This window comes from Typopeltis vanoorti, chromosome 8, assembly GCF_054136105.1.
Source record: "Typopeltis vanoorti isolate ZY-2024b chromosome 8, IOZ_Tvanoo_1.0, whole genome shotgun sequence".
Classification (NCBI taxonomy): Eukaryota; Metazoa; Arthropoda; class Arachnida; order Uropygi; family Thelyphonidae; genus Typopeltis; species Typopeltis vanoorti.
Window position 1 is genome coordinate 146,379,487 of NC_143556.1, and position 27,326 is coordinate 146,406,812.

Genomic DNA, 27,326 nt, shown 5'->3' on the forward strand with positions numbered 1-27,326 from the left:
TCTTTTCCATCACCTGGTCTATAGCAGCACCCAATTGTATATTTTGTTCTGCTAGCCACAATCTCACACCAAATGGCCTCAAATGTGCACTTTTCTCTATTCTGCAATTCAGCTTCTATTCTCCTTGGCTGCGGCTCATCAGCTATCATCAACAAGACTCCTCCCCCCATTTTATTCTTCTTGTTATTCTTGAACACCCTATACCCATCACATTCAATCCCACTAGCTATATCATCTACAGTCAGCCATGTTTCACTAATGCCAATAACCTCTGGTTTGGAAGTGCCAACCATGGCCAAAAATTCTTCCTTCTTGTTCCTAATACTCCTAGCATTATTGTACATGAATTTCAGACCCCCATTAGCACCATCCCCATCCCAAAATGATTACATAATTTTAGCAGGAGACTTAAATGCAAGAATTGGAAACATGAAAATTAATAATAATATAGGAATACATGGAGAACATACTCTAAACAGGAATTGTAAAAAATTGATTGACTTTGTAGTTTATAATAACCTAAAAATAATTAATTTCTTCTATAAACATAAAGACATATATAAATATACTTGGGCAGCAAGAGGATGGAAATCAATATTAGATTACTTTATATTAAATGAAAAGACATCAAAATTTTCACTAGATGTTAGAGTTCACAGACGATATGAAATAAGCAGTGACCACTTCCTTGTTAAAATAAAATTAAGATTACCACCTAAATGGCTACAAGTAACAAGAACAGAAAGAAAAATTGAAACATTTGTTTATAAAACTAGACTATTGAATGACACAAATGTACAATGGCTGTATGAACAAAGAATTAACCAATATCTAGACAAAATAAAACAAAATGGAGAAATAGAAATAGAATGGCTTAATATAAAAGCGATACTAAATGCAGCAGCAAGTGAAAGCTTAGGAAAGACCAAAAAATTCAATATAAGGAAAAAACTGAAGATCTGAGATAATACAATGAAAGAAATAATCAAAAAGAAAAAAGAAGCCTATCACAAATGGTTAAGCAGTGAAAGATTAGAAGATGAAATAGAATATAAAAGGATAAGAGCCATAGCTAAAAGAGAAGTCAGAAAAAGACAGAGAGAATCATGGAACAAATTTGTTTCTAATTTAGAACATGATTTATATAAAATAAGACCCAATGTATATAAAATTTTGAAACACTTAAATGCAGATACCAAAGAAAACATAAAATTAAATACCGAATTGAAATTAGAAGAATTTCTAAATTACTACATAGAATTGTGGAACAAATATTTTAAAAAAGACAACTGGCAAACAATTAATGAAAATGAAAAGGAAATAACTAAAGAAGAATTAGAAATCAGCCTGAAAGAAACAAGAAACAATAAATCACCTGGAGAAGATAAACTAGGTTCAGAACTATATAAATATGCAGGAACTAGGTTCAAAGAAAGACTCTTATTATTTTTAAATAAAATTTATTCAACTGGTATCCCCCCCCCCCAATAGAATGGAAAAAAGCAATTGTGATTCCTATCTTTAAAAAAGGTAATAGATATGACCCTAAAAACTATAGAGGTATCAGTATACTAAATTCCTGTTACAAAATATATAGCAGAATCTTAAATAGCAAACTAATGAAATATTCCGAAAACTTTATTTTAGAAGTACAGAATGGATTTAGAAAAGGATGATCATGTATAGACCCGGCCTTTTGCCTAAAATTAATTTTTAGGCTTTTTCAAAGTCAATATATTACATTTATTGACTTTGAAAAAGCATTTGACAATGTTAAAAGAACCATATTATTTATTATATTAAAAGAAAGACAAATACCAAATAATATCCTAAAAGCTATCACAAGTATATATGAAAATAATCAAATACAAATAAGATTAAATCGAGCTATCATATATGAGAGAGATAAACCAAGGGGTCCGACAGGGATGTTTCCTCTCAGCAACTCTTTTTAATATCTACTTAAATGAAATAATAATAAAATGGAATAAAAATTTACATCAAGGAATTAAACTTTCTCCTACTGTAAACTTAAACACTCTCCTCTTTGCCGATGATCAAATAATAATTACAAATTCTGAAGATAAACTACAGAAAGCTATTTCAGATCTAAATGAGATATCGAAGGATTATGGTATGATAATATCAACAGAAAAATCAAAAACTATGGCCTTTAAAGGACAAGATCCAGCAAGAACTAAAATAGTAATAGATAACAAGATCTTAGAACAGGTGAATTCATTTAACTACTTAGGATGTATGATCGCGTATGAAAATGAAAAAGATATAAACGTAAAAATTGCAAAATATTTAAAAATAACAGGTGTAATTAACTCTATATTTAAACCAAACCTAGTTCAAAAACAAACCAGACTAAAAGTATACAATACATTAGCCCTACAAGTCTTAATGTATGGAAGCGAAATCTGGACAATAAAACATAAAGACAACCAAATTAACAACAGCAGAAATGAAATTTATGAGAAAAACTGCAAAGTATACTCTATTTGATCACAAAAGAGATGAAGAAATTATGAAAGAATTAAACCTAGAACCAGTAATAGAAAAAATGAAAAAAATATAAACATAAATGGATGGAACACGTTCAAAGAATGAAAATAGAAAGATTACCAAAACAAGCCTTAAAATACAAGCCATTAGGAAAAAGAAAACCAGGACGTCCTCTTAAACGATTCAACGATGACTTCTAAGGCCGGAACAGGCCATTCTAAGCCCAAATCCTTGATATGCATGATGATGTTGGATTTGTGGGAAGTTTTGCCAGATTTTCTATATTTGCATTAATAATGACTAGAATGATAGCCAGAATGCGTCAGAAGAGAGGCTTGAAATATGTAGATGCTTGGAGAGCATTTGAGGATAGAAATGAACTATATGCAAGAGTCTGCTTGCATTTGAATGAGGAAGGATTTAGGCATCTAGGGAGTTTGTGTGTGTCAATGCAGGGAAACTAGAATTACCTGGATGAATGGTAGCAGTGGTGGCCTCTTATAGGAGTGTTTCAGAGAAAGGGGAATACATCAGATAACACTGACTCCAGGAGGGGATAATGATAGATATAGAAACAGTGATGACATTTTTATGTTTTATAATATTGCCGGGAGTATCCGGAATAAAGGAGATGAATTGGTGGCGATGATAGCATCAGCCTGTCTCCGAAGATTATTGGAATCTCTGAGACATGGTTGACAGAAGCTGATATAATAATAGGAATAGAAGTAGCAAGTTACAGCATTTTTCAAAAGGATAGGAAGGGAAAATGCGAAGGTGGAGTGATAAGTGGTGGCTTATGATAAGTGATGACTTATGTCCTCTCGGAGGGGAGGCGTTGGAGGGCAGTGACACTAATGGTTTTGAAAGCATATTGTGTGAGGTAGAGGTGGGCAAGACCAGATATTTAGTGGGGTGATGCTACAAACCAAGGAGCACAGAGGGTGAGGTGCAGGAGATATGTAGGTTATCCTTGGCAAGTGCAAGAAGAATGATTGTTATAGGAGATTTTAACTATGGCAGTATAAATTGGGAAGAGGAAAATGCATGCAGTAATAAGGGAATGGAATTTCTCAAATTCTTGAGGGACAAATGTCTTAGCCAACATGTAATAGAAGGAACACAAGGTTCAAGAGATTTGGATTTGGACATATCATTAGAAGAGCTGATAATAACTGAGATGGCATCTCATCCCCCAGTTGGAGAGGTGACCATGTAGTTTTGACTTGGAAGATGAATAGACGTGCAGGAGTATCAAAGAGAAGGGAATATATGTGGAATTATAAGGTGAGTGATTATAATAGTCTTAGATATCAACTTGGGGCAGTTCCATGAAGGGAGGAATTGGAAGGTTGAGATATCATTAGTGCTTCAGAAAGTGTGAAGGAATATTTGTTAGCAACAGTCAAATGTATTCCACGAGCGAAAAAGAGGACACAATTTGGTGTAATGTGGATGACAAACAATATCAAACAGGAACAGCAGGTGAAAAAGAAGTTATGGAAAAGATATAAGGAAAGGGGTGGAGAGCAGATGCATGAAGAATATACGACTCATGCCAGTAGAGTGACTAGTATGGTAAGGAAGCAAAACTGGAATATGAGAAGTGATTGGCCCTAAGATCCAAAGAAAATCCTAGGGAATTTTTTAGCAATGTGGCCACCAGGAGGAGAAATGATTGTGGAAGAATGATATTGTGGGATAAAAATGGGAAGAGTGACTGATGCAGCATAGTGGAGATGTTCAATGAACATTTTATTGGAGTATTCCATCCTGGAAAAGTTGGTTTTAATACTAGAGGGTCAGGGTTATTTAGAAGTGCAAGAGAAGAGTGTGTTTCAAATACTGAGTACTCTGGATGTCGATAAAGCTCTTGGATGGAATTTTGTCACAGCTTTTGAGAGAATGTGCTAAAGAACTGACGGTTCTGTTGACCTAGCTTTTCAATGAAAGTCTTGCTATGGAATAAGTACCCAAGGAATGGAAGGAAGGTAAGATTACTCCCTTGCATAAGGGAGTAACAGACTGGAAGTGTCAAATTATAGATCAGTTTGTGTTTCATCAGTAGTTAAGATCTTGGAGAAATTAGTGAGGGTCCACATACAGCGTTGGGCAGATGAGGGTAATATTATCTGTGAGAGTCAACATAGATTTGTTAAGAGGCACTCTTGCTTTAGTAATATGATTGTCTTTTATAATAACATGACAAGAGCAGTTGATGAGGGAAAGGCATATACTGCTATTTTTTTGGATTTTGCAAAGGCATTTGACAGGGTGCCACATGATAAGCTGATATTTAAGTTTCAGCACATGGGTTTAGATGTCATGTTAGAGAACTGGATTCAGGATTGGCTATCTGATAGGTATCAGAGAGTTGTGTATGGTGGGGCAATATCAAGGAGACAGAAAGGTTAAAAGTGGGATCCACAGGGCTCAGTACTGGGACCTTTATATCAATAACATTGTCAGTGGATTACAAGGGATATTCAGTTGTTTGCAGATAATGTGAACCTAGGGTTATTAGTGATAGTGTAGATGTGGCAGCCCTGCAAGAGGATTTGAATAAACTGGACAGATGTGCAAATGAATGGGGATGTCAATTTAATTCAGCAAACTGTGAAGTCTTGAAGTTTGGGATACATCAGTGGGACGCAGCATACTCTGTTGGAGGAGCTGTACTGGAGGAAGTAGGGGAGCCAAGAGATCAGGGGGTGATGATTGATAGAAACCTAAAATTCACGGAACATATTGCAAAGTGGTGAAGGTAACCCAGAGGATTGCTGTAATACTGAGAAGGAAGCTGACCTGCAGAGATAAGAGAGTTGTCATTCCCTTGTATAAAGCCCTGATCAGACCACACTTGGATGGACTATTGTTCTCAAATTTGGTCCCCAGGATTTGAAGGGGATACGTTAACTTGAAAAGGGTACAGAGGCGGATAACAAAGATGATTTCAGGACTGTACAATGTTAGTTATGAGAATCGGCTGAGGTAATGTAGACTGCAGAGTTTGGTAGCTAGAAGAAGGAGAGGTGATGTGATTTAGACTTTTAAACGGTTGAGAGGTAGTTAGACGGTTGACACTGGAGAGTTCTTTCGCTTGGTGGAATGGGAGGGAAGGAGTGAGGACAAGTGGCCATCCCTGGACGTTACAAATGGAAGCTGTGAGCAAGAGAGTGAGGAGTGATATTTCTTTGCATGGTGGGTGGTTGAACCATGCAATACATTGCCTGACAGTTACCTTAGTATCCCATAATGCAAAACACGCACCCTTACAGATGTGTATAATGCAGTACATTAGGAAAGAGTGATGGGTGCACGAACGGTCAGTGAGTTCAAGGAGTGGTATGATAGATTTTGTGTTTTCTAGGAAGGATCTCCTACGATGAGCATTTTGACTCCATGGAGGCCAGAGTCAATAATAATAATAATAATAATATTTTGCACAATTTTCTAATGAAATCAACAGTAGTAATGAAAATATTCTGGTTTCTTTACAGGAATGAATTTCAAACAATTTTTGTATTGTCTTTATAGGTAATAAGAATTCCTGAAACTAGTGACGATACTTACAATAAGTTCGTTGAATTTGGAAAACAAATGGGAAAAGAGATAGTAACATGCAAGGTAATATAAAATTTAAAATTTCTATTTTAATGAAGAGTGAATATTTTATGTTGTTATGTAAAGTAAATGATGTCCCTTTAAAATATAATCCTTTCATTGATCTAACAGAATAAACTGCTAAAAATTGAATTGTTCATTCAGTCTAGAAGTTTAATTTTTGATCAGATAAAATAACCATGAACCAATTGAACTTTTAGATATATTTGTCCATTAGTAGCATTACTTTATATTTCAACAAATAAATTTCTACCAACTTTTCATTCCTCATTCCCATTTTGCTGATAGATTTGTGAAAGAAGAATCTGGGTTCAAATAATTTTTTTGATTAATTAATTGTGGATATTTATGTGTGTAAGAGTTGCAGTAGATGTTGTGTGCTCACATTGTTTGTAGTGTGTGTGTCGACTTGTTTTGCGTTTCTTTATAAAATCATTACACTTAGACTGAGGTATATTAACTGGCATCATCGAAAACAAAATAGTGGCAGTGCTGTCTATAAAAGAGTTAAATTTTGATTTTTATCAATTTATGAAATGTGAGGTGTGCTACATATATTCATTGGATCATGTTAATAAATTATGGATTTTTAAAGCAGATGGGAGGAGGATCTGTGTTCATAGTGTGATTTGAATGCAGAGTTGATGAATGGTAATGTATTGGTGAATGAGGGTGTTAGTAGTAGAAATGCAACAAAAAGAATGAGTGTTTGTCTGATAGTGAACAGAAAGATACTATAAAAGAGCACTGAATAAGTAGTAAGAGTTATTTAAATTTCTGATTTATTTCCTGAAAGATACGATTGATGTAAGAAATATGAATGTAGTGAAAATGTGGTGAATGGCACATAGTAGAGTGGGGTAAAATAGAGGAAGATGTTAAAGATGGTCGAATGGTAGAAGATAGCATGATGAAAGATATGAACAGAAATGAGGATAATGGAAAAGAATTGGTAAGGTTGAGGAATGAATGAATCATGTGCAGAGTGAGATTGGACATAGAGAAAAGATTGTTAGTTGGAGATGTAAGCAGAATGCTAGGTTCAGATGTGTCAGAGATGAATGATTGCAGTGGAATAGTGGAAAGTGCAGTAATGCCACTCTTTGGTGAAAGATGCAAGAATGGAGCAGGTGTCAAGTGTTTTGTCTTGAGAGGGGGAAACAATAGTAAGAGTAACTGAAACTATTCTTTAAAGGTACCTGTGGCATGACTATAAACAACAAATTACACAATAACCACAGTAATGAACTTTAATAAAATGAAAGTACAGATATTTCGTGCTGAAAATAACAGTACATCATTAGTGTGTAGAAATGAGCAAATCAAAGAAATGGGAATACAACGCACATACAACAGTAAGTGATTTATCAATTAAAAACTGTTGCCATTTGGTAGAAATTAATATTAATAAATAATATTATTAAAAAACGTTTTTTGATGGTTACATAAAATAAGAATCTCCCAAACTTTCAGTAGAGAGAGAATCATTCCAATTCAGATTTGGCAGGCTTCGCAACTTTCTTTGAAAAGGTGTTCATATTTAAAACTGCTTCTATGGAGAAAGTCAGCTTCATCGCACTGGATAAGCGCCTCCGTAGCGCAATTGGAAGAACAACGGTACATTGCGCCCTTCGATTGGAATATGCCTAAGTTCGATTCTCGTCATGACGGGAAGAATCTTTATCTGGACGATTTCAATCAAAGGTGAGTTAGCTGATCTTATACGGAGGTAGCAGGGTTTTTTCTCCCGGAAACTCGAGTTTTTCATCCTGCATACAGACAAATCAGTCCTTCAGAACACATGCAATTTACAGACAAAAAATACTAGTTGTGGTAGTGGTGGAGGGCGGTAGATGCCGTTGATGGAGATGATTCGTAGTAGAGGTTCGGTGTAGTAGTTAGACAGTTGTAGGTGTCCTCTCGCGATGAGTCTTCGGACTCCTTGGAGTTGTCACGAATAATAATAATAATCCCACTGGATACTGTGTTGTACCAGACTTTTGCGGTTTTATGTACCTGTAAGCAAAAAATTACTTCTGGCAACACTTCTGCTGATAAATGGGTTGTGAATATTTCTAGATGCCCATTGTCTGATGCTGAAACTAGTGTATTGGCTAAAGGTCATGATTTTGCTTTGGTACCTAAATGCATCCCTTTTTTTTTTTTTTTTTCTTTTCTTTTTTTTTTTTTTTTTGCATAACATCAAATTCAATTTGTTGGGGTTTTCAAACGAAGATGCTAATAAAGTACATTTTGAAGTTGCTGCTTTACCTTTAGAAGCAAATTACCCCCATGTAATTTATCTAGTGCATTGTTTTCATTAAGACAAAAGAACAGTATATCTATTTCGAAAGCAGATAAAGGAAAAGTTGTAGTGGTAATGGATAAGGCTAGCTGACTGTGAGCGGAAGATAGACTGCCTTTTACAGGATACCTCCACCTACCAAGAAATTAGTTATAACTACAAAAACACAAATTAAACAATTAAATAAGCTGCTTGATGAAGTTGTTAGTTGGATCAAAATACTTTGGACAAGTTGCCCACTCATTTTGGAAAAATTCCTTGTTTATATGGCCTCCCAAATATTAAAAAAAAAAGGTAATCCAGTAAGACCCATCGTGAATTGTATTGACTCTCCAGCTTGTACAGTTGCTAAATTTCTGTCATGTTTATGAACTGCCAATACTGGACAATCCAGATCATACATCAAGACAGGAAAGATAAAAGAGAAGATGGTGTATTACTGATAATTTTGAAACATTTGTGGTACTTTAAGAAAGCAAAGCAATAACAGTAATATTCCCAAAGCCATTACTGTTATTGCTAGATGCCAGGAAATGTAGAGGTGATAACAGTTGGCTACTTAGAGACAATTATCATATGAAGTATGTAGTTATTCTGCTAGGACAAAGGACCTATAAGCACATCAAAGAAGTTTTTTTGAAGAGTTGCAAGGTGTAGTTGTTTTGGGAATACTTCATGTGGAAAGCTGTTCCAGAGGACAGAAATGGACGGAATGAAAGAGGAGGAGAAGCAAGTTCTGTGTTTGCTGTATTGTAAAGGGATACTGGACAGCAGCTGCTGCTCTTTATTAAGAGGTGCAAAGGAAGATGAGTGGAGAGTACTATCACCTACAAACCTGTAGATGGGATTAGTGGTTATTGTGAGTAGTTCATTTATGTACAGGAGAAAGTAGGCGATAGGTTAGACCCTTGAGGCACTCCAGCATTGGTGGTGAAGCTCAATGAGAGGGAACCATCAACCATTACTTACAGAGAACAGCCAGAGAGAAAATTGGCTACCCAATTGCAGAGGGTGACAGGGGGACCAAAGGATGGCGGTTTGTTTAGCATGCCTTGATCCTAAAAACGATCAAAAGCTCTCAGAATGTCAAGATCAACAGCACAAGTTTCCGTGAACCTTTCCATGGTATATGCCAGTGGTGGTGGTGGTGAATGATGTAAACTTAGAGGTCAGGCCGTGGATCTTGAATGGTGGAATCCATACTGGTGGTTGCTGATTAATTGGTGGACCTCTAAGTAGTGGAGAAGATTGCTATTGATGCTTTCTCCATTATTTTGGAGAGAACAGAGGTGATGGCAGTTGTTCAGTAGTTTGACAGTGGACTTCTGTCTCCCTTTCCTTTAGTGTTACACGGTGATTGACATTCATTTCAGTAAATTATGGAGAAAAGCTTAAGAACAATTGGGGGAGATGCAATCAGGACCAGAAGACTTTTAAGTATCCAAGTTATTTAGTAGCTTTCTGATGTTCTTTTTGTTTAAAAACTACAGGAGGCATATGGTGCTTGGATTCTAGTATGGTAGTAAGTGATTTTCCTTGGTCATATATGTAGGAGTTAAAAGAAAAGAGTAATCCCAGGAGGTCAGCTTTGGGTGAAGTTAAGTGATATCATCAAGATTGAGGGGGGGGGGGGGGGGGCAGGAGAGGTGGAATTATAGGTGAGCAGAAGTTGCATCTAATGGCCTTAGCAATTGTGCAGGAGGTACAAGTTTTCTGCTATTGGCTTTTATAAAATCTGATTTTTGGATTTACTGATGAATGTTTCATTTGTTTCATGCTTTTGTATAGACAGCATATGAAGCTGGATTTGCGAGCCACCCATGGTAAGCTGAATTTTTTTCTCTGATTGCTTTTGATGCACTTTTTGTTGAACCAGGGCTTGGAATGTGGACAAGGATTTTGGGTAGAATGGGGGATGAAGGCCTTCATGTCAGCAAGGATAATTTCTGTGATTCGTTCAGAGCAAGTGTTAGGGATGGGTGAGTCAGACCAAGGAATGGAGGAGTAGAAATTCTGGCAGTCATCTCATTTGGCACCATTGCAGTTCCAGAGGATGTTAGGAGTGGTCTTAGAAAGGGCATTGCTGAGTTTCTGAGAGAAGAGGTGACCTCTATAGTATATCTGGTAGGAATCCAGAATGCTAGACAGGTATAAGCTTCATGGAACAAGAGATATTTAGAAAAATTAAAAACAGAAACATCCATGCAGTTAGCTGAGTGGCTATGCACTTTGCAATGATATGCCTGGGAAAGGAGTGTCCTGGGTTCAATTCCTGTCACTGACGTGAGGAGCTTAGGATCTTTCTCAGACATAGCTAAGTTAGCTGGTCTTGGGTGAACTGTAGGGTTTTTCTCCACAGTTTATCTGGGTTTTTCATCCCGCAAGCAGGCAAACCAGTCTTGAGAACTCAGCGCTTCAAACATAGGATACACCTGGAGGCATAGGACTAACCCCTTATTCTTGTGTATGGTTGCAGCTAAATGAATAGAAAACCCTCGACGCCACAAGGTAAAAGAGGAAAAAGGGAAGAAGAAAAACAGAGACTTAAAACTTGCATGAAATAAATTTATTAGCTGTAAAATATTTACTTTGTGTATCATAGGCATCCTCAGTGCATTGATAATGGAACACAATGCAAAATTGCAATTACAGAATTATTTTCAAAAAGCATGCTATAGCATTAATATCGAAGTTTTTTCACCTAGCTATGCTACCAATTATGTATTTGATTTAATCCTTTATCCAAGTGTAAAGAAAACTTTATCCAATTAATCCAGAGAATTTTAATAATGAGGTGTTACACCTTTTGACAACTGGTATAGGTAAATATGACTTCTCCATTACTTCCACCTTAGTATCACCACCTCTGGGTCTGGCTCCCACTGATCAGACTTCAATGAAGGTTGAAACCGGTCTGGGTAGTGGCCCTTCCCTTAATGCACAGCATTATATATGTCCACAAGGAGATGTGCTTTGCATTATGGAAGATACTAAGGCAAATGATGAGAACTTATACCACCTTTACCACGAGTTGCCCCAGTCCTGAAAATACTTCAGGGGCAAACTTTGTTTGCTTACACTTGGATAAAGGATTAAACCAAATATATAATTATAGCATTAATAGGACAACTGATGGTCAGTAATATTCCCAATATTTAAAACAAATTACAATGCTTGATATAATATCAGGAATTTGCATAAAAATGATATAATAATATTTCCCATAAAGGGGATAACCAAAGGCCATCCGATTTGAGTAAGTTTGGTCAGTGTATAAGGGCTCGCAACTCTTTATATAAGCACTCTATAAGGAATCTACTTCTATGTGGAAAACTTAGTTTTCTTCCAAATTATGTTTAGTCAAAGATAGCATGTTTTGCTAAGCTAGATGTAAAGTACTGGATGTAAGGATTTGTTCAAATGACTGAGCCACCGTACATCACCAATCTGTTTCCTTAATTTACCATTGACCCCCTGCTCTGTAATTCCACACATCGCTTGGTGCTTTAATATAGGTATGTAAATTAACAAACTTAGAAAAATTAAAAATGGAAACTTATGTGAAATAAATTTATTATATGTAAAATTTTCACCTATGTATCATGGCATCCTCAGTACATTAATAATGGAACAGAATTTAAAATTACAATTAAAGAATCATTTTAACAGTTGGCTGCAGATCTGCCAGACTATCTAAAGTAAGACACACCACAGAAGCATGGTATCCAATGGACACCTGGAAGATTGAGTGGAAACATAAATCTTACGCTTACATCCATAAGCCAGAACAGTCGTTCTAGCAGAACATGCTGTCTCAACTGAACATAGTTTTCTTTGAAGAAAATTAAGCTTTTACATAGAAGTGGGTTCTTATAGAGTGCTTATATAGAGTTGTGGAACCTTTCTACACCAACTGAACTTAAAACAGATCTAATCACTTATCTGATTTATGGGAAATATTGTTGCATCGTTTTTATGCAAATTCCTGATTATATTATTGTAATTTCTGACTGTTGTCCTATTAATGCTATAGTGGTGCTTTGTGAAAATGATTCTTTAATTGTAATTTTATATTGTGTTCCATTATTAATGTACTGAGGATGCCATGATACATAGGTGAAAATTATATATATAATAAGTTTATTTCACATAAGTTTCCATTTTTAATTTTTCTAAGTTTGTTAATTTACAGAGCAGGGGTCAGTGGTAAATTAAGGAAACAGATTGGTTATGTACGGTGGCTCAGTCATTTGAAGGGGAGAGAAATCAGTAGTGCCTTGGATTTGATCTGGAGTCAGTTATTTATGGCAATGTCAGATTGTATTTATCCTTAAATGCTAAAGTTTGGAGGATAAATAAAGGAGGAGGCTGAATCACTCATGGAATTATGCAGGAAAACCTCTGAGAAAAAGGATGTTATAGAAGAGATATAAAGACCAGCAACACCATCATGAAGACATGAGGAGTATGGTGCAGGCTAAGAAGGTGACAAGTGTAGTAAGGAGAGAGAGAGAGAGATTGGCTGTAGCAGTAAAGCAAAATCCTGGAGAATTTTATAGTTATGTTGTTAGTCGAAGAAAGGATGAATATGGAAGACTGACTTTAGTTGCTGGAGATGGAGAACATGTCACATCAGCTGAAGATATAGTGAAAATGTTGGGGGGGGGGGGCTAGGAGTAGTCTTGAATAGCAATAGGAAGGAGGTCAGAAGGCTGACAGGTCAAGAATGAGAAATGTTTAGAATATTAAGTAACCTTGCTGTTTATAAGGCTGTGGATGTGATATCTCCATAAATGTGCAAAAGAGCTGGCTGTACCCTTGACTTGGCTCCAAAAGTCTGTAAAAAGGAACAGTCCCAGAACAGTGGAAAGAAGGAAAAATAGTGCCGTTACATAAGGGAGAATCCAAGTCAGTCATGTCAAACTATAGGTCAGTGTGTATATCAAGTGTAGTAGTGAAGGTGTTAGAGATAGAAGATAAACCTGGATTGATGAATGGAAATCTTTCTTGGGAGAGCTGTATGGGTTTGTTAAGGGGAGGTTGTACTTAGTTACATTTTATAATAGGATGACTAGCATATTGAATGGAGGTGATGCTTATACAGTGATTTATTTGGATTTTGCTAAAGTATTTGATCAAATACTTCATGATAAACTACTGTTGAAATTTGAAATTGAGTAGGTATGGATGGATAGTCATTTGGTAGTTTTGGAAAATTCTCAAAATCAGTAGATGCATCAGCCTGTAGTGTGTAATATTGGCTCTTTTGGATACTGGAGACAATAATATTTACATTACATTTTCTGCCACTTCTGTGATTCTACTTTGAACAGTTTTATTTAAGAGTTGAATATGATCGATTGCTTCATTTGATCAGCAGACATCATTTACACAATTATTTTGGCTGCAAGTTTCAGTAATGTTTTACCAATCATTTCAGCTGATCCAAATTTCACTATTAAGAACGCCACATGATATGAAGTTTGCAAATATTAATTGGGTTTCTTCAGAATTGTTATCCATTCAGAATTGTTGTCCAGTTCACGAAAATGCATATAGATTTTTCTGTATATAAACTTTTCAAATGCTGCCATATCATGTGGAGTTTACATACCATGTATTATTTTGTGGGAATTTTTGAAATTATTACATCTATTTTCAAGAATTCTACAGGCTCTTCCTGGTACTATAGTTATATTCTATGTTTTGTCTCAAACTGGTGCTTTTGGTTGGACAATTTAATACTTTCATTTGTGAGTTTTGTAACAAATTACCAGTAATGGAATAGGCCCTTCTTCATCACCACCACTCCACAAAAATCCAAATTTTTAGATGATCTTCGTTGTACTTATGGAATTTTTTCACTTTATTTATTTATTTATTTGTAGTGCAGCCTTTTAAGAAACTTACATTCATTACAAATTTTTGATCTTGTTGCAGTTTTTAACCAGTGGTTCATATTAAAGAGGTTTAAGAAATACAAAAGAGATATATTAATTAACTATTTTAATATTAATTATTATTAAACTGCACTTCAAGAGTTGTTAACATACAATAGCAGAACTGCTAAAAAAAGTTTTCCTCACTCGTATAATCTGTACATCCATCACGATTGTGACACAAACACTATTGAATGCATATAGATACACAAAAGGTTGGTGAAACAATCCCTGAGGGCTCTTACAATTTAAGATATAAATGATTCCAAAATTTAGTAGAGAGTTCTGACTGCATGGTTCGAACTGTTTGAATTTAAACTTTTAATTGCAAAAGCTCAAACGATGCAGCTGGAATGTGACCATGTACTCAACCAGTTGCAGTCCTATTAGATGTCAGTTGATACATGCCAAGGAACACATTTTGTTTGAAGCTTCTTTTGGATTTTTTAGATATTGAAAAAAAAAATCCTGCACTTACTTGCAACAAAAATATAAAAATTAAAAAAAAGTGCCCTGTACCTTTAAAAATCTTTCACATACCTCTAGGGAATACAGGTACCACACTATGGGAAACACTGTTCTAGAGGATATTTTGGTTATTTGGCCAGAGTAGGTGTTTGGATCAGGAGAATAGGAAGAAGAGGCATAGAAATCCTAGAGGTTATCCCATTTTATACTACTGTAATGCCATAAGATATGAGGCTAAGAATGGTTGGAAGAAGTTAATTTGTAGAAAAGATTGCCGAGAAGAGAGTGCAAATCTCAGTCAATTCCCCCATAGTGGTGTAAATTGGGATGACCTGAGATTTCTGTGCCTCTTTTCCATGGTCATGTTCCCACTCTCTTGATCAGATACCTGCTCTAACCAAATAACCAAAATAATCCTTAAGGATTATTTCAGTTATTTAGCCCATAGAAATTCAGGATTTCTACGAATTCTGTTTGGCGAGTCCCAATTCTGTACATTGCAAGTATCTCTGAAGCAACTGTAGAAATCCTGAAACGATACAGTTTTAGTCTCTACATGCTTCTCTTTGAATAAACTTTCTGCCTGGTTATCCTCCATAAAAGATATATAGGCTCCTCTCTCCATCTCTAGTGTTCACCAGGTTCACTATGATTGCCTCCACTCACATAACAGTACATTTGGTTCCTTCAATTGTTTTTTTTGACAACATTGGAGTGACAAATAGACTAATTTTAGGAAAATTGTTGATATGAGATTAGTAATAATCTAAATTTAATCTTGGGTTACTGTCATAGCAGATTGTACATCCCTTGAAGGTACATATCAGGAAATTGATGATGATGAATAATCTGTATGAAATCACCTTTTAGAGATAAGTAATTAGAAAGGGGCAGCATGGTCATCTGAATTAGAAGGGTGGTAAAAGCAGCAAATGAAAGCTATAAATTGAGGGAAGGAAATATTGAGCCGTAGTAGATTGAAAAGCTGGAATTTCAGGTTTGAAAACCTTTGGAATCGAATCCCGTACTAGACAAAAGTGCATATTTCTGCCTTTTTAACAGAAGGCATCATGCAAAATATGTTTCGGATAGCTGACATGGACTATAGTCATGAATGATATTATTTGAGGTTCATTTAGGAATAGCAGACTGGGTTTTGATATCCATAAATTTGTGGTGTATATAATTAAAGTTTGTGGTGTATATAATTAAAGTTTGTAGTTGCTTCGGAGATACTTGCAATGTATAGAATTGGGACTTGCCAAACAGAGTTTCTAGAAATCCTGAATTTCTATGGGCTAACTAACTGAAATAATCCATAAGGATTATTTTGGTTATTTGGTTAGAGCAGGTATCTGAGCAGGAGAGTGGGAACATGACCATGGGAAAGAGGCACAGAAATCTCAGAGGTCATCCCAATTTACACCGCTATGGGGGAATTGACTGTGATTTGCACTCTCTTCTCGGCAACCTTTTTCTACAAATTAACTTTCTTCCAACTACTCTTAGCATCATATCTTATGGCATTACAGCAGTATGAAATGGGATAACCTCTAGGATGGGAGTCGAAGTGCTTTATATTGGATGAATTTTTGGTGTCATATGCCTTTTTTGGGGGTGTGGGGGTTTGGTTATTCTATTTTTATTATTTTTTCCGTATTGTTCATTATTTTTTGTTGCTTATTATTATTACATGGGAATCTTTATGGAGTTCAGATTCATTGTGGAATGTTCATGATATCCATGTAGTCCCTATTCTACCTCTTCTTGCATGCATTTACCAACTCTTAAATAGACATTGGCTAACCATTCCTGTCATTCACTATCTCACAGCGAAAAATTCTGATGCCATGTCAGTCCTATACCCTTGTAGTAACTATTTTTTTTATCATATACCTTCTTTTCTGCTACTGAACTAACTTCACAACCCAAAAATCTCATTTTTAAATCATGTAAAGTATTCCACAGACCACGTACCAACATCTCAAATAAGCTCTCAGTGGCCATGAGCATTATTAGATATAACTGTGTGCTTAGTCAGTGCTTTCGTATGTTTCCAGGGGATTATCAGTCATCCCATTTATAATTTTCTTATCATTCTTTGAAAGTATATATTTATGGTGTTAATTACACTTTCTTTAATTTCTTGAAGTTTATAAATATATATAGTTATTAACTGAATTTCTCAAGAAAATTAATATCAGTATTTTTGAATGAAAAAATTAAATATATATATATAATTTTTTGAAAAGCTCTGATATTTCAATAGTAACAATGCTTTATTCTCGTGGAAAGGCTTAGACGTTGGTTATGCATTTTTTACTAAATGATTTAAGGAATATAACAATGCTTTAGTTGTATATAGGGATTAAGGATGGTGAATATTAAAAATTTAAAAGAAATTAAAATTTTTAATGGGGGGAGTGGCAAAATGTATGGTTTGAAAAGTGGAAGCATGAAAATAATTCACTGAATTACTGATTCCTGTGTACTTGGTGGGGGGTGATATAGTTTTGTTGTGTCGTAATTATGAGCACGTTTCTCTATTTCATTTTAAACTGCTTTTCTTTATCGATTTAAATTTGGATTCAAGTTTATCAGTCGAAGCGTGGTTATTCATTTAAGTCCAAGAAAAATATTGATTTGAATTCAATTCGGTTTCCCATCCCTGCTTCACCCATCTCTCAACACCTTAAGTTGAAATTGGTTTGAATAGCTCTAGTAAACTCCAGGTATACAGATATTATTATATTATTATTATTATTATTATTATTGTTCCGGGAAACTCCAAGGAGTTGACAGACTCATCGAGGGAGGCCCTAACATCATGTCAAGAACAACTATTCAACATTCACACAGTATCTATCATACGTTGCCTTGAACTCATTCACGGTCGTAGCACCCACAACAGACTCTGGAAGCTTATTCCACTCATTCACCACTCTCCAAGTAAAGAACCTAGCTCTAACACCCTTGTCAACCATGCTCTTGCCCAGCTTCCATGCATGGCCCCTAGTCCTCCCACCACCAGTCATATTTTCAAAAATATCTTCTGGATCAATCTTATAAAAACCCTTCAGTAATTTGAATGTCTCAATCATATCACCCCTCCTTCGCCTATCATCCAATTTCTGCAACCCACAAATCTTCAACCTATTCTCATAAGGTTCATTCCACAGACCTGCTATCATCTTGGTCACTCGTCTCTGGACCCTCTCCACTTCCTCCCCATCACGAAGAAACCCTGGTGCCCATAACTGGGCACAGAAGTCCAGATGGGGTCTTATCAAGGCTCGATACAGAGGAACAACAACTTGTTCGTCTCTGCATGTTAAAGCATTTTTCAGAAGCCAAGTGATTTGGTGAGCTGTTTTAGTTACTTTTGCAATGTGCCCCCTAAACTTCAACTCCCTATCCACCAACACTCCCAAATCCCTGGCCTCATCAATCTCCTGGAGTACAGTTCCACCAATGCGATATACTGCTGCTATTCTTTTCACCCCAAAGTGCATTACCTTACACTTTGCCACATTAAATTGACATCCATTTTTCCTAGCCCAGTCTTCCAAACTATCCAAATCATCCTGTAAAATTTTGACATCCTGTGCACTCACAATTGCTCTACCCAACTTTGCATCATCAGCAAACAAGTGAACACTTCCTCTCAGATCCTTTCCAATATCATTGATGAACAAATTGAAAAGCAGTGGTCCAAGAACAGAGCCCTGTGGCACTCCACTAGTCACAAGACGTCTTTTAGACTCCACTCCTGAATAAACCACTCTTTGATATCTATCCTTCAACCACCCTCCTATCCATCTCACCAACCCTATATCTATACCCATCTGCTCCAGTTTACTGATTAGGGTTCCATGTGGTATCCTATCAAAGGCCTTGGCAAGGTCCACTAGTATCACTGTAAACCCATTACCCCTATCCAGTTCAGCCGTCACTGTGTTATAAAACGTGAGCAAGTTACTGAGGCATGATCTACCCTTCACAAAACCATGTTGTCCCAAATACAATATCCCATTTCATCTATCCAATCCTGTATTCTTTTCTTGACTAATTTCTCTAAGACCTTGACAATGATTCCTGATATGCTAATCAGTCGGTAATTTACAACAGCAGTCTTAGAACCACCTTTATGCAGTGGAACTATTTTCCCCTCTTTCCACCCGCTCGGGACTAACCCAGACCCGAGACTCAAATTAAACAAAATGGTCAGGGGTACTGACAATTCTTTAGCTGCTTCTCGTACAACACGAGCTGGTATACCATCCAATCCCACAGATGTATTGACATTGAGGTTATGCAATAGACTACTCACCTCCACTTCATTAACCACAATTCCCGTATAATCTACTGGTTTATTCGTTTCTGCAATGTCACCACCTGGATGATATACTCTTGCAAAGTGCTCACTCAGTAACTCAACTATCTCAACTGATTCAGTTACCTCCCTACCATCGGCATTCTTTAAAATCAATCTGCCATGTACAGTTTTCCTTTTACTTGCAACATATCGAAAAAACTGTTTAGGATTCTCTTTAGCCTGCATGGCCAATGTTCTTTCGTAATCCTTTTTTGCTTTACTTACCACACTCGTCACCCTTCTGGCCTGCGCTTTATACCGTTCATGTGCCTGCCGGTCACCCTTCTCCTTAAATTCCCTCCACAATTGTTTCTTTTTTTGCAGCTCAAGCTTAATGGTGTTATTCATCCATTTAACCCCTACTTGATTTATTATTCGGACTCTAGGTATACAGTCAGCCATTGCTTCATGCAAGCACTTCTTAACTACCTCCCATGCACTATCAACTTCTAGTCCTTGCAGTTGTACATGCAATGGCACTGAACCAATCAAACTCCTAAGCTTGTCATACTTTCCAGCCCGATAATTCCACATGTACCCTGTCTTAATTGAAAATTCTACACCTTTAGCCACCTCCCAAGTCAAGACTCTATGATCACTCTCACCGATTGGTGGCAATGTGGTCATATTTGCTACAGCCAAATCCTCAGATGTAATTACTAGGTCAAGCACTCTCTGACCCCTAGTATTTTCCATTACATGCTGTCGCAGATAGTTATCCCTTAATAACCGCATAAAATCCAGTTCCTTCCTTCCGTGTGTCCTCTCCTGACTCCAATCAATGCGACAATAGTTGAAATCTCCCATAATAATCATCCTCCTTCCACCCATTTCTTCTATTTGCTTGTGCATACTGTCACCACCATCTTTTCCATCACCTGGTCTATAGCAGCACCCAATTGTATATTTACAAATTTGATATGCATCATCATCATGTTGTTTAAGTTAATTAACAATACTGACTAGATAATAACTAAAAATATTTGATTATTACTTCCTATATTTTTCTAAAGTTAAATCAGCAACTTCAGAGATTAATACACTGGTATCAAACATGTGCATGCAGGCACACATTTGATACTTCGGTAACAAAGGTGGGATAGGAGAGATACAGGATGACCTAAAATCATCCTGTATTGTGATATCTGTTGGCTTTGGTTGGTGTCCTTGGCTATTGGGCTGACTGTATGCTCATGAGGGGTTCCCATATGAACGGCAGTTTGATACAACCATATTTGTTTAGGTTGGGATAGTTGGTAAGAGCTGCAGCAGATTCAAGGAAAACCTCTCTAATTTAAATTTGCTTCGGTGGAGTAAAGTGGCTTTATTCCAACGAATCCTGTGCTGGGTATCCAGGGCATAGTCTGCTAATGCTGAGCAGCCATGGTGGTGGAAACAGATGTAATCCTGGTGCTCTGATATATGTTTGTTGGCTGTCCTACCTATTTGGCCATAGTATGAATGGTTGCAGCTGCAGTGTACCTAGTGTTCTCCAGGTAAATCCAGTTACAGCTGGTCTTCAGGAGAGTGGACGAGGGCTACTCGCTTTTTTTTTTGTGTGGTTTATAAGTAGTCACAAGATTGTGCTTTTTTACAATCTTAGCCACCTTTTGTGAGATGCCACAAATATAAGGGATGGCGGTGATGGATTTGCGTGTGTGTGTGTGTGTAAAATATTCATTCCAGCTTGATTTGCTTCCTCAGCCTTAAATAAAAGGCTGGTTATATTCCACTAATTCGAGCCCTACCCAAGGGCCTATGAATTGTGGAAATACCTTCTGAATATGAATGCTGTGCTGTACAAAGCGACCTTTAGCAACTGCCTGGGTTTTAATCCATCTAACTCAAGGACTTCTTGATGTATTTTCAGTGTTTTGGGGATGGTGCCTAAAGCACCTATTATTATGGGAACAACTTTCGTTTTGTTTTGTCAAATTCATTCAACTTCTAATGTCGGCGAATGTATTCCTGTAAGTTCTCTCGTCAAATTTTATGAAACTTTTATAGTTTTTTTTAATTCGGCTTTGAAATAATGCTGGATTTAGTATCCACTTAATTTATATAACCTTACATATTCCTTTTATATGTCAATAACATTCATCCGTACCTTAAAGATGGCTATATTGTCTACTACACAGACGATATTATAGAGATTCTAGACAAATCGATGAGAGGATTAGAAAAATGGTCAGATGAACTTAAACTCAAAATCAACCCAGATGAAACAAAACTAAGCACCTTTAGTACAGACAGGAAAAATAGACATTCCTACAATCTCAAAGTCATGATCAATAACAGGCTAATTGAAAAAGTCACAAATCCAAAATACCTTGGTACTTTTGATCAGGAATTACGTTTTGCACAACACATCTCTGACACTTCCAACAGGGCTCTCAAAAAACTAAATATATTGTAAACTGGTCACCTACAGCTTCGTCAGTAAAGGAAAAATTAGACATAGTACAAGCAAAAGCATCCAAGATTATCATTGGTGTAGTCTCATCCACTAACATTAGAGCCCAACAGGAATGTGGTCTTGACCTGTTGGAGGACAGATGGAAATTTGCCAGCATAAAATTCATTAATAATATCAGAAGCTACCAAAGTGATCATTTCTCCCTAAAAACTTATGAACATTGGAATCAAAAATGCAGACTTCATAGATCATCAACTTTACAATATGATGACACTATCAGAAAGGAAATAGGTCTTGATGAGCTAAATGTCCACATAAGCATTTAGATGATTGAGAGCTCTATTTTCCATTCCTTTATCTTCAAATACCTCCATAAATCTAAACATTACCAAACTCTTACAAAAAAAAAAAGAATCAAAAGAAACATTCAGAGAAAAAGGCCTAAACACTATCAACCATCTTTCGTCCACCAAACAGGTCATTTGTTATACTGATGGATCGTCAAACACCAATATGATTGGAGGCACTGGTGCTCTCCTTCTACTCCTGAAAGGTGAAAAACTTTCAATAAAAGTTGGATCTGGGACAATTGCTTTCAGTTTTACCAGCAAACTTTATGCAATAAATAAAGCACTTGAAGCCTACCTAAAATTATCATCATCCATACAATTAGAGGGAATTATAATTTACAGTGATTCAAGATCAGCTATGGAGGCATTCAAAAATGGCAATACCAAGCTCACACAAGACATCCATAAACTCTTAAACCAACTAAAATGTTTGGGAAAAAGTTGCATTTTACAGTGGATTCCTGCTTATGTAGACATTGATTACAATTGAAGCAGTTGATAAATTAGCAGAAGAGGCCAGAGAACTCATCCAAGAAACTGACATGATAACTCTTGCTGATGCTAACACACTAGCAAAATATAAACTAATTCCACTAAAATTGGGGATCCTATCCTAATTTTATGCTCGCACGTAGACCTACACTTTTTATCGTATAGGCATTCGAAACTGAAATCCTACAGAATAGGTTGATTACTCCTTATTCCTGGAGGTATCCTATGACTAGGCTAACACAAACTGGCCCTGTGTGTTCACAGGGCCAGTTTGTCTGCTTGCAGGATGAAAACCCCAGATAAATGGGAGGGGGGGGGGGGGATCCCTGCTGCCCAAGACCGGCTGACTTGGCTATGACTGACGAAGATCCTTGAGCTCCTCACATCATTGACAGCTGATAGAAAGACCTCCACCACAATAGCAAGACTCTAAACAGGACATTTTAGAGGAATGAAGATCAATACGAGTGATATGAGAACATAGAAACTGCAATAACTGCCCTAATACTGAACTGACACCCACTCACATTTTTACCTGTCCAGAAATTATAGCAGCCTTGCAAGCAATAGACCCTTATCTTGAACAATAGTTCTATATGAAAAAAAATCATCGACATAGCCAAAGCAGTTCAAGGAGCACATGGAAATATCTAAGATGCTTCAAAGGACAAGACGACAACAACAACATTCCAAGCTTTTATCAGTCTGAATTTTGAAATCCCAGAGTATTTTAACTGTTTTCATTCTCAGTCACCTTTTGGTCATTTTTATGCTTCCAATAGTCTTTAGATACTTTAAACCCATACTTTTCTACATAAATGCCAGTGAATTATCTTAGCTACATTATCGTACCTTTTATGGTACTCAGCTTGTGTGATTTTGCTGCACCCACTTATAATGTGGTCTACCATTTCTTCCTTCTCTTTGCACAATTTGAATTACTGTCATCTTGATTTTTTTTTTTTTTTTTGTATTTTTGCCTTCATAACATTGGTTTTAATGGCCTGTTCTTGTGCTGCAAAGATTAGAGTCAGTTTCTTTCTTTAGTGCTCCATTTCTCAACCATTGCTAGGTCAAGTTGCTGTCCTCTATGCCGTGAAGGTACTTTCCATGTTATTTTTCCATCTTTCAGTTCTCACTATTACTTGGTTGGTCTTGTACTCCAATTTTATCTTCATGGGTTTAAATAAACATTCTTTCCTTACCTCAAATTAGGAATTTTTTCATTGTTTGCTGCAGATAATCATTCAAATTTCTTCTTCAACAACTTGCTTTACTTGTAGTAATCCTCTTTCTCCTTTTTTTGCTTGATAGGTAGAGCCTATCAATGTTACTGTGAGGATTGAGGGCATGGTGCATTTTCATTAATTTTTGAATTTTTCGGTCTAAATTTTCCAACTCTAGTGGGTCCATTCAACAATGCGTGCTGAATATCTCAGAACAGGTATGGCCCAGGTGTTAATTGCTTTTATCAAATTTCCAGCATGAAGCATTGACTTAAGGAGTTTTCTTAGCTGCCTTATATATTCTGCTTCATATTTTTCTTTGATCTTATTGTGCAGAATTTCTGATGCTTCTAAAATTTCCAAATATTTGTAGCTATCTTCGAATTCTATTGCCTTGATTTTTCGCCATTGAGCAACTCAATTTCATTCAGGTCATCAAACTTTTCTCTTGTTATTCCAACAGTTGCACATTTGTCTAAGCCAAAATCAATTGATATATCTTGACTGAATATGTGCACAGTATTAAGCAATAATCCAAGTTCATTCTCTGATTTTGCACACAACTTCAGATTGTCCATGTATAAAAGATGAGGTATCTTTGCGCTTTTTTTGTGCAATTTGGTAACCATGAGCAGTTTTATTTAAAATTCTAGTTAAGGGGATCAATGACAAGATAAGCAATAAAGGAGATAATGAGTTTCCTTGAAAAATACCTCTTTTAATGTTTACCTCCCCAATTTCTTCTCTATTCAGAACCAACATTGTTTTCCAATTTTTCATGCTAGTTTGCAAGAATTTTTGTATGTTTTCGCTAATACCTTTTATGAGATGCCACAAATATAAAAGATTGTGACGGATTTGTGTGTGTGTGTGTTTGCGGGGGGGGGGGGGTACATGGTGTTAAAATTATTTTTATCTGGTGTGAGGCATAGCCATTGGTCAAAAAGCGTTTCTGATGTGGGTAGGTTTTGTGTTGAGTGCAATGTTATTTGAGCAAATTAATTTTGCCCAGTAGCCTAAGGTTTTTACAGTTACAAATTGTTGGATGGAGGGGGGGGGAGGATGTTGACTGTTGATGAATGTATTTACCTGTGTGTGTGTGGGTGCATTTTCAGTTAATGTAGACTGTGAAGGTCAGAGATCCATTTGGTTGCCTTGTAACTAGGGTGTCTAGGAAGAGCACATTGAGTTACTTTCTATTTCTATTGTGAATTTGATCCATGGATGTTGGCCATTCAAATTGGATAGGAAAGTGTGTAAGGTGTCCCAATCATGCAGCCAAATTACAAACACATCGTTCACATTCTTCTTCTTTTAACTCTACAATCCTTTATAGGTTTTGGCTTGCTTCACAATATTTTTCCATTCTGCTCTATTTAATGCAGTACTTTTCCAATTCTTAACATTAGGAATTCTAAGTTCTTTCTCAACCTCATCTAACTATCTCTTTTTAGGTCTTCCTCCTCTTCTTTGTCCAATTATTTTCCATTTATATATATTTTTTAACTTCACTACTTTCTTTCATCCTTTCTAATAAATTTAACAGTATTTCTCCATTTATTAATCGTTAATTTCACTATTTGTTCTTATTCTTCAATTGTCATTCTTCTCTTTAATTGGTCCATAAAATTTTCTCATTATTTTCCTTTCAAAAATCCCTAGCCTACTCTCTTCATTTTGGGGTAAAGTCCATGATTAACATCTATATGTTATTACTGGTCTAATAATCGATTTATAAATTTTTAGTTTAGAATTCTTATCTACAGCTTTACTACTTAATAATCCTTTATGCATGTAATAGCATTTATTTCCAGCTATTATTCTATTACTTATTTCTTCTGCTATGTTATTCGCTATAGTTATTAGGGATCCTAGATATTTAAAATGATTTACTGATTCAAAATTATAGCCATGTATACTATATTTAGAGGCTATTCTATTTCCATTTTTTCCACATTGCATATATTTAGTTTTTTGCTCATTAATTTGTAAACCAACTTCTTTTTCTTTTAAATCTAATTCTTTGAACTTACTTTCTAAATCTTTATTGGTATGACTAATTATTGCAATATCATCTGCATATGCACAAATCTGCACAGATTTATTTTTAATATAGCCTCTTATATTGAGTCTTTTTATTATATATTCACGTGTCAAATTCAACAAACTTGCAGACAACGCATCTCCCTGTCTCACTCCAGAACTTATTTCGAATGCTTTTATTAACTTACCTTGTATTTTAACCCTTGCCCTTGGATCCTTCTTCAATCATTCTAACTAATTTTTGTGGGATTTTCAATCATTTAGGATTATTAATCATTTTTTGTCTATTTATTTTACCTAAAGCCTGTTTAAAATCACTATATAGATTATATAATTCTATATTATATTCCATACATTTTTCAGATATATTCCTTGACAGAAATATATGTTATCAGTGGTAGATCCCTTTTGTCTAAAACCAAATTGATAATCTCCTAAAATCTCTTCAGTATATGGTTCTAATCTACAATTTGTTAAACTTGATAAAATTTTATGTTACATTTAGCAATGTGATTCCTCTATAATTACTACAATTCAGTTTATCTCCCTTTTTATATATTGGTTGAATCACTCCTATTTTCCATTCCTCTGATAATTTTTCTTCATTCCATATTTCAATTATTAATTGCCAGATTTTTCCACATAATGGTTTCCCAGAATTCTTGATAAGTTCCCCTGTTATTCCATCTATACCCGGTGCTTTAAAGTTTTTTTATCTATTTTATAATTTTTACTACTTCATAAGTTGGTTCTTTTATTTTTTTCTTCATTTATTCTAAATTCACTGAAATTCCTATCTTCATCTTCATTATCATTAATTTCTTCTTCAGATAACTTTTATAGATAAAATACTCTTTCCATCTCTTCAAGACCTCTTATTCTTTTTCAATCATTTTCCATTTTTTATTTCTACATTCTACTATTTGAGGATTAAAATTTTGTACCAGTGAATTAATTTCTTTGTAATATTTTCTTATTTCTTTGTTTTCATTATATTCATTTATTAACCCTATTTTTCTCTTCGTCATCATTATATATTTTATTTGTTTCCTTTATCTTTTCTGGATATTTTTCTCTATTAGCTCTTGTATTTCTTTGTATATATTTCTTTCTTTCTTTCTTTATTTGTAATTTTTATTGCTTTCCTGCATTCATCATCAAACCATTTCTTTTTGATTCTTTTATATTTCCCTATTATTTCTTCTGCTGCATTTATAATTATCATCCATTTATCTTCTATATTATTTTGATTTTCAAATTCTCTAATGTCTTCTTCTATTTTTGCTTTCTATAATTTAACAGCCTCTTTATTTGTGAAAGCTTCAGTATTCCATTTCTCAATTCTGTCTGTTTTCCCCCTATTTATTATTGATATTCTTTGTCTCAATTTTGCACCACCAGCCAACATGTGGTCAGAGTTGCAGTTTGCACCTCTAAATGCTCTTACATCAATGATTGATGTTGCCCATCTTTTAGAAATCAAAACATGATCTATCTGATTACACTTATTAGTAGCTGGAATAATCCATGTTCCTAAATGTATCTTTTTATGTGGAAAATTTGTGCTCATTACTCTT

General features: G+C 35.6%; 1 protein-coding gene across 5 annotated transcripts in view; it reads left to right on the top strand.

Moving 5' to 3' along the window:
* LOC150104412 (hydroxyacyl-coenzyme A dehydrogenase, mitochondrial-like) overlaps positions 1-27,326 on the top strand; it is a 227,690-nt gene that overhangs the window by 124,390 nt on the left and 75,974 nt on the right. For all 5 annotated transcript variants that reach the window (XM_090396993.1, XM_090396992.1, XM_090396995.1 and 2 more), the window contains exon 6: positions 6,049-6,138. In XM_090396993.1, the coding sequence (XP_090253119.1) occupies positions 6,049-6,138 (90 nt within the window). The remainder of the gene's footprint in view (positions 1-6,048; positions 6,139-27,326) is intronic.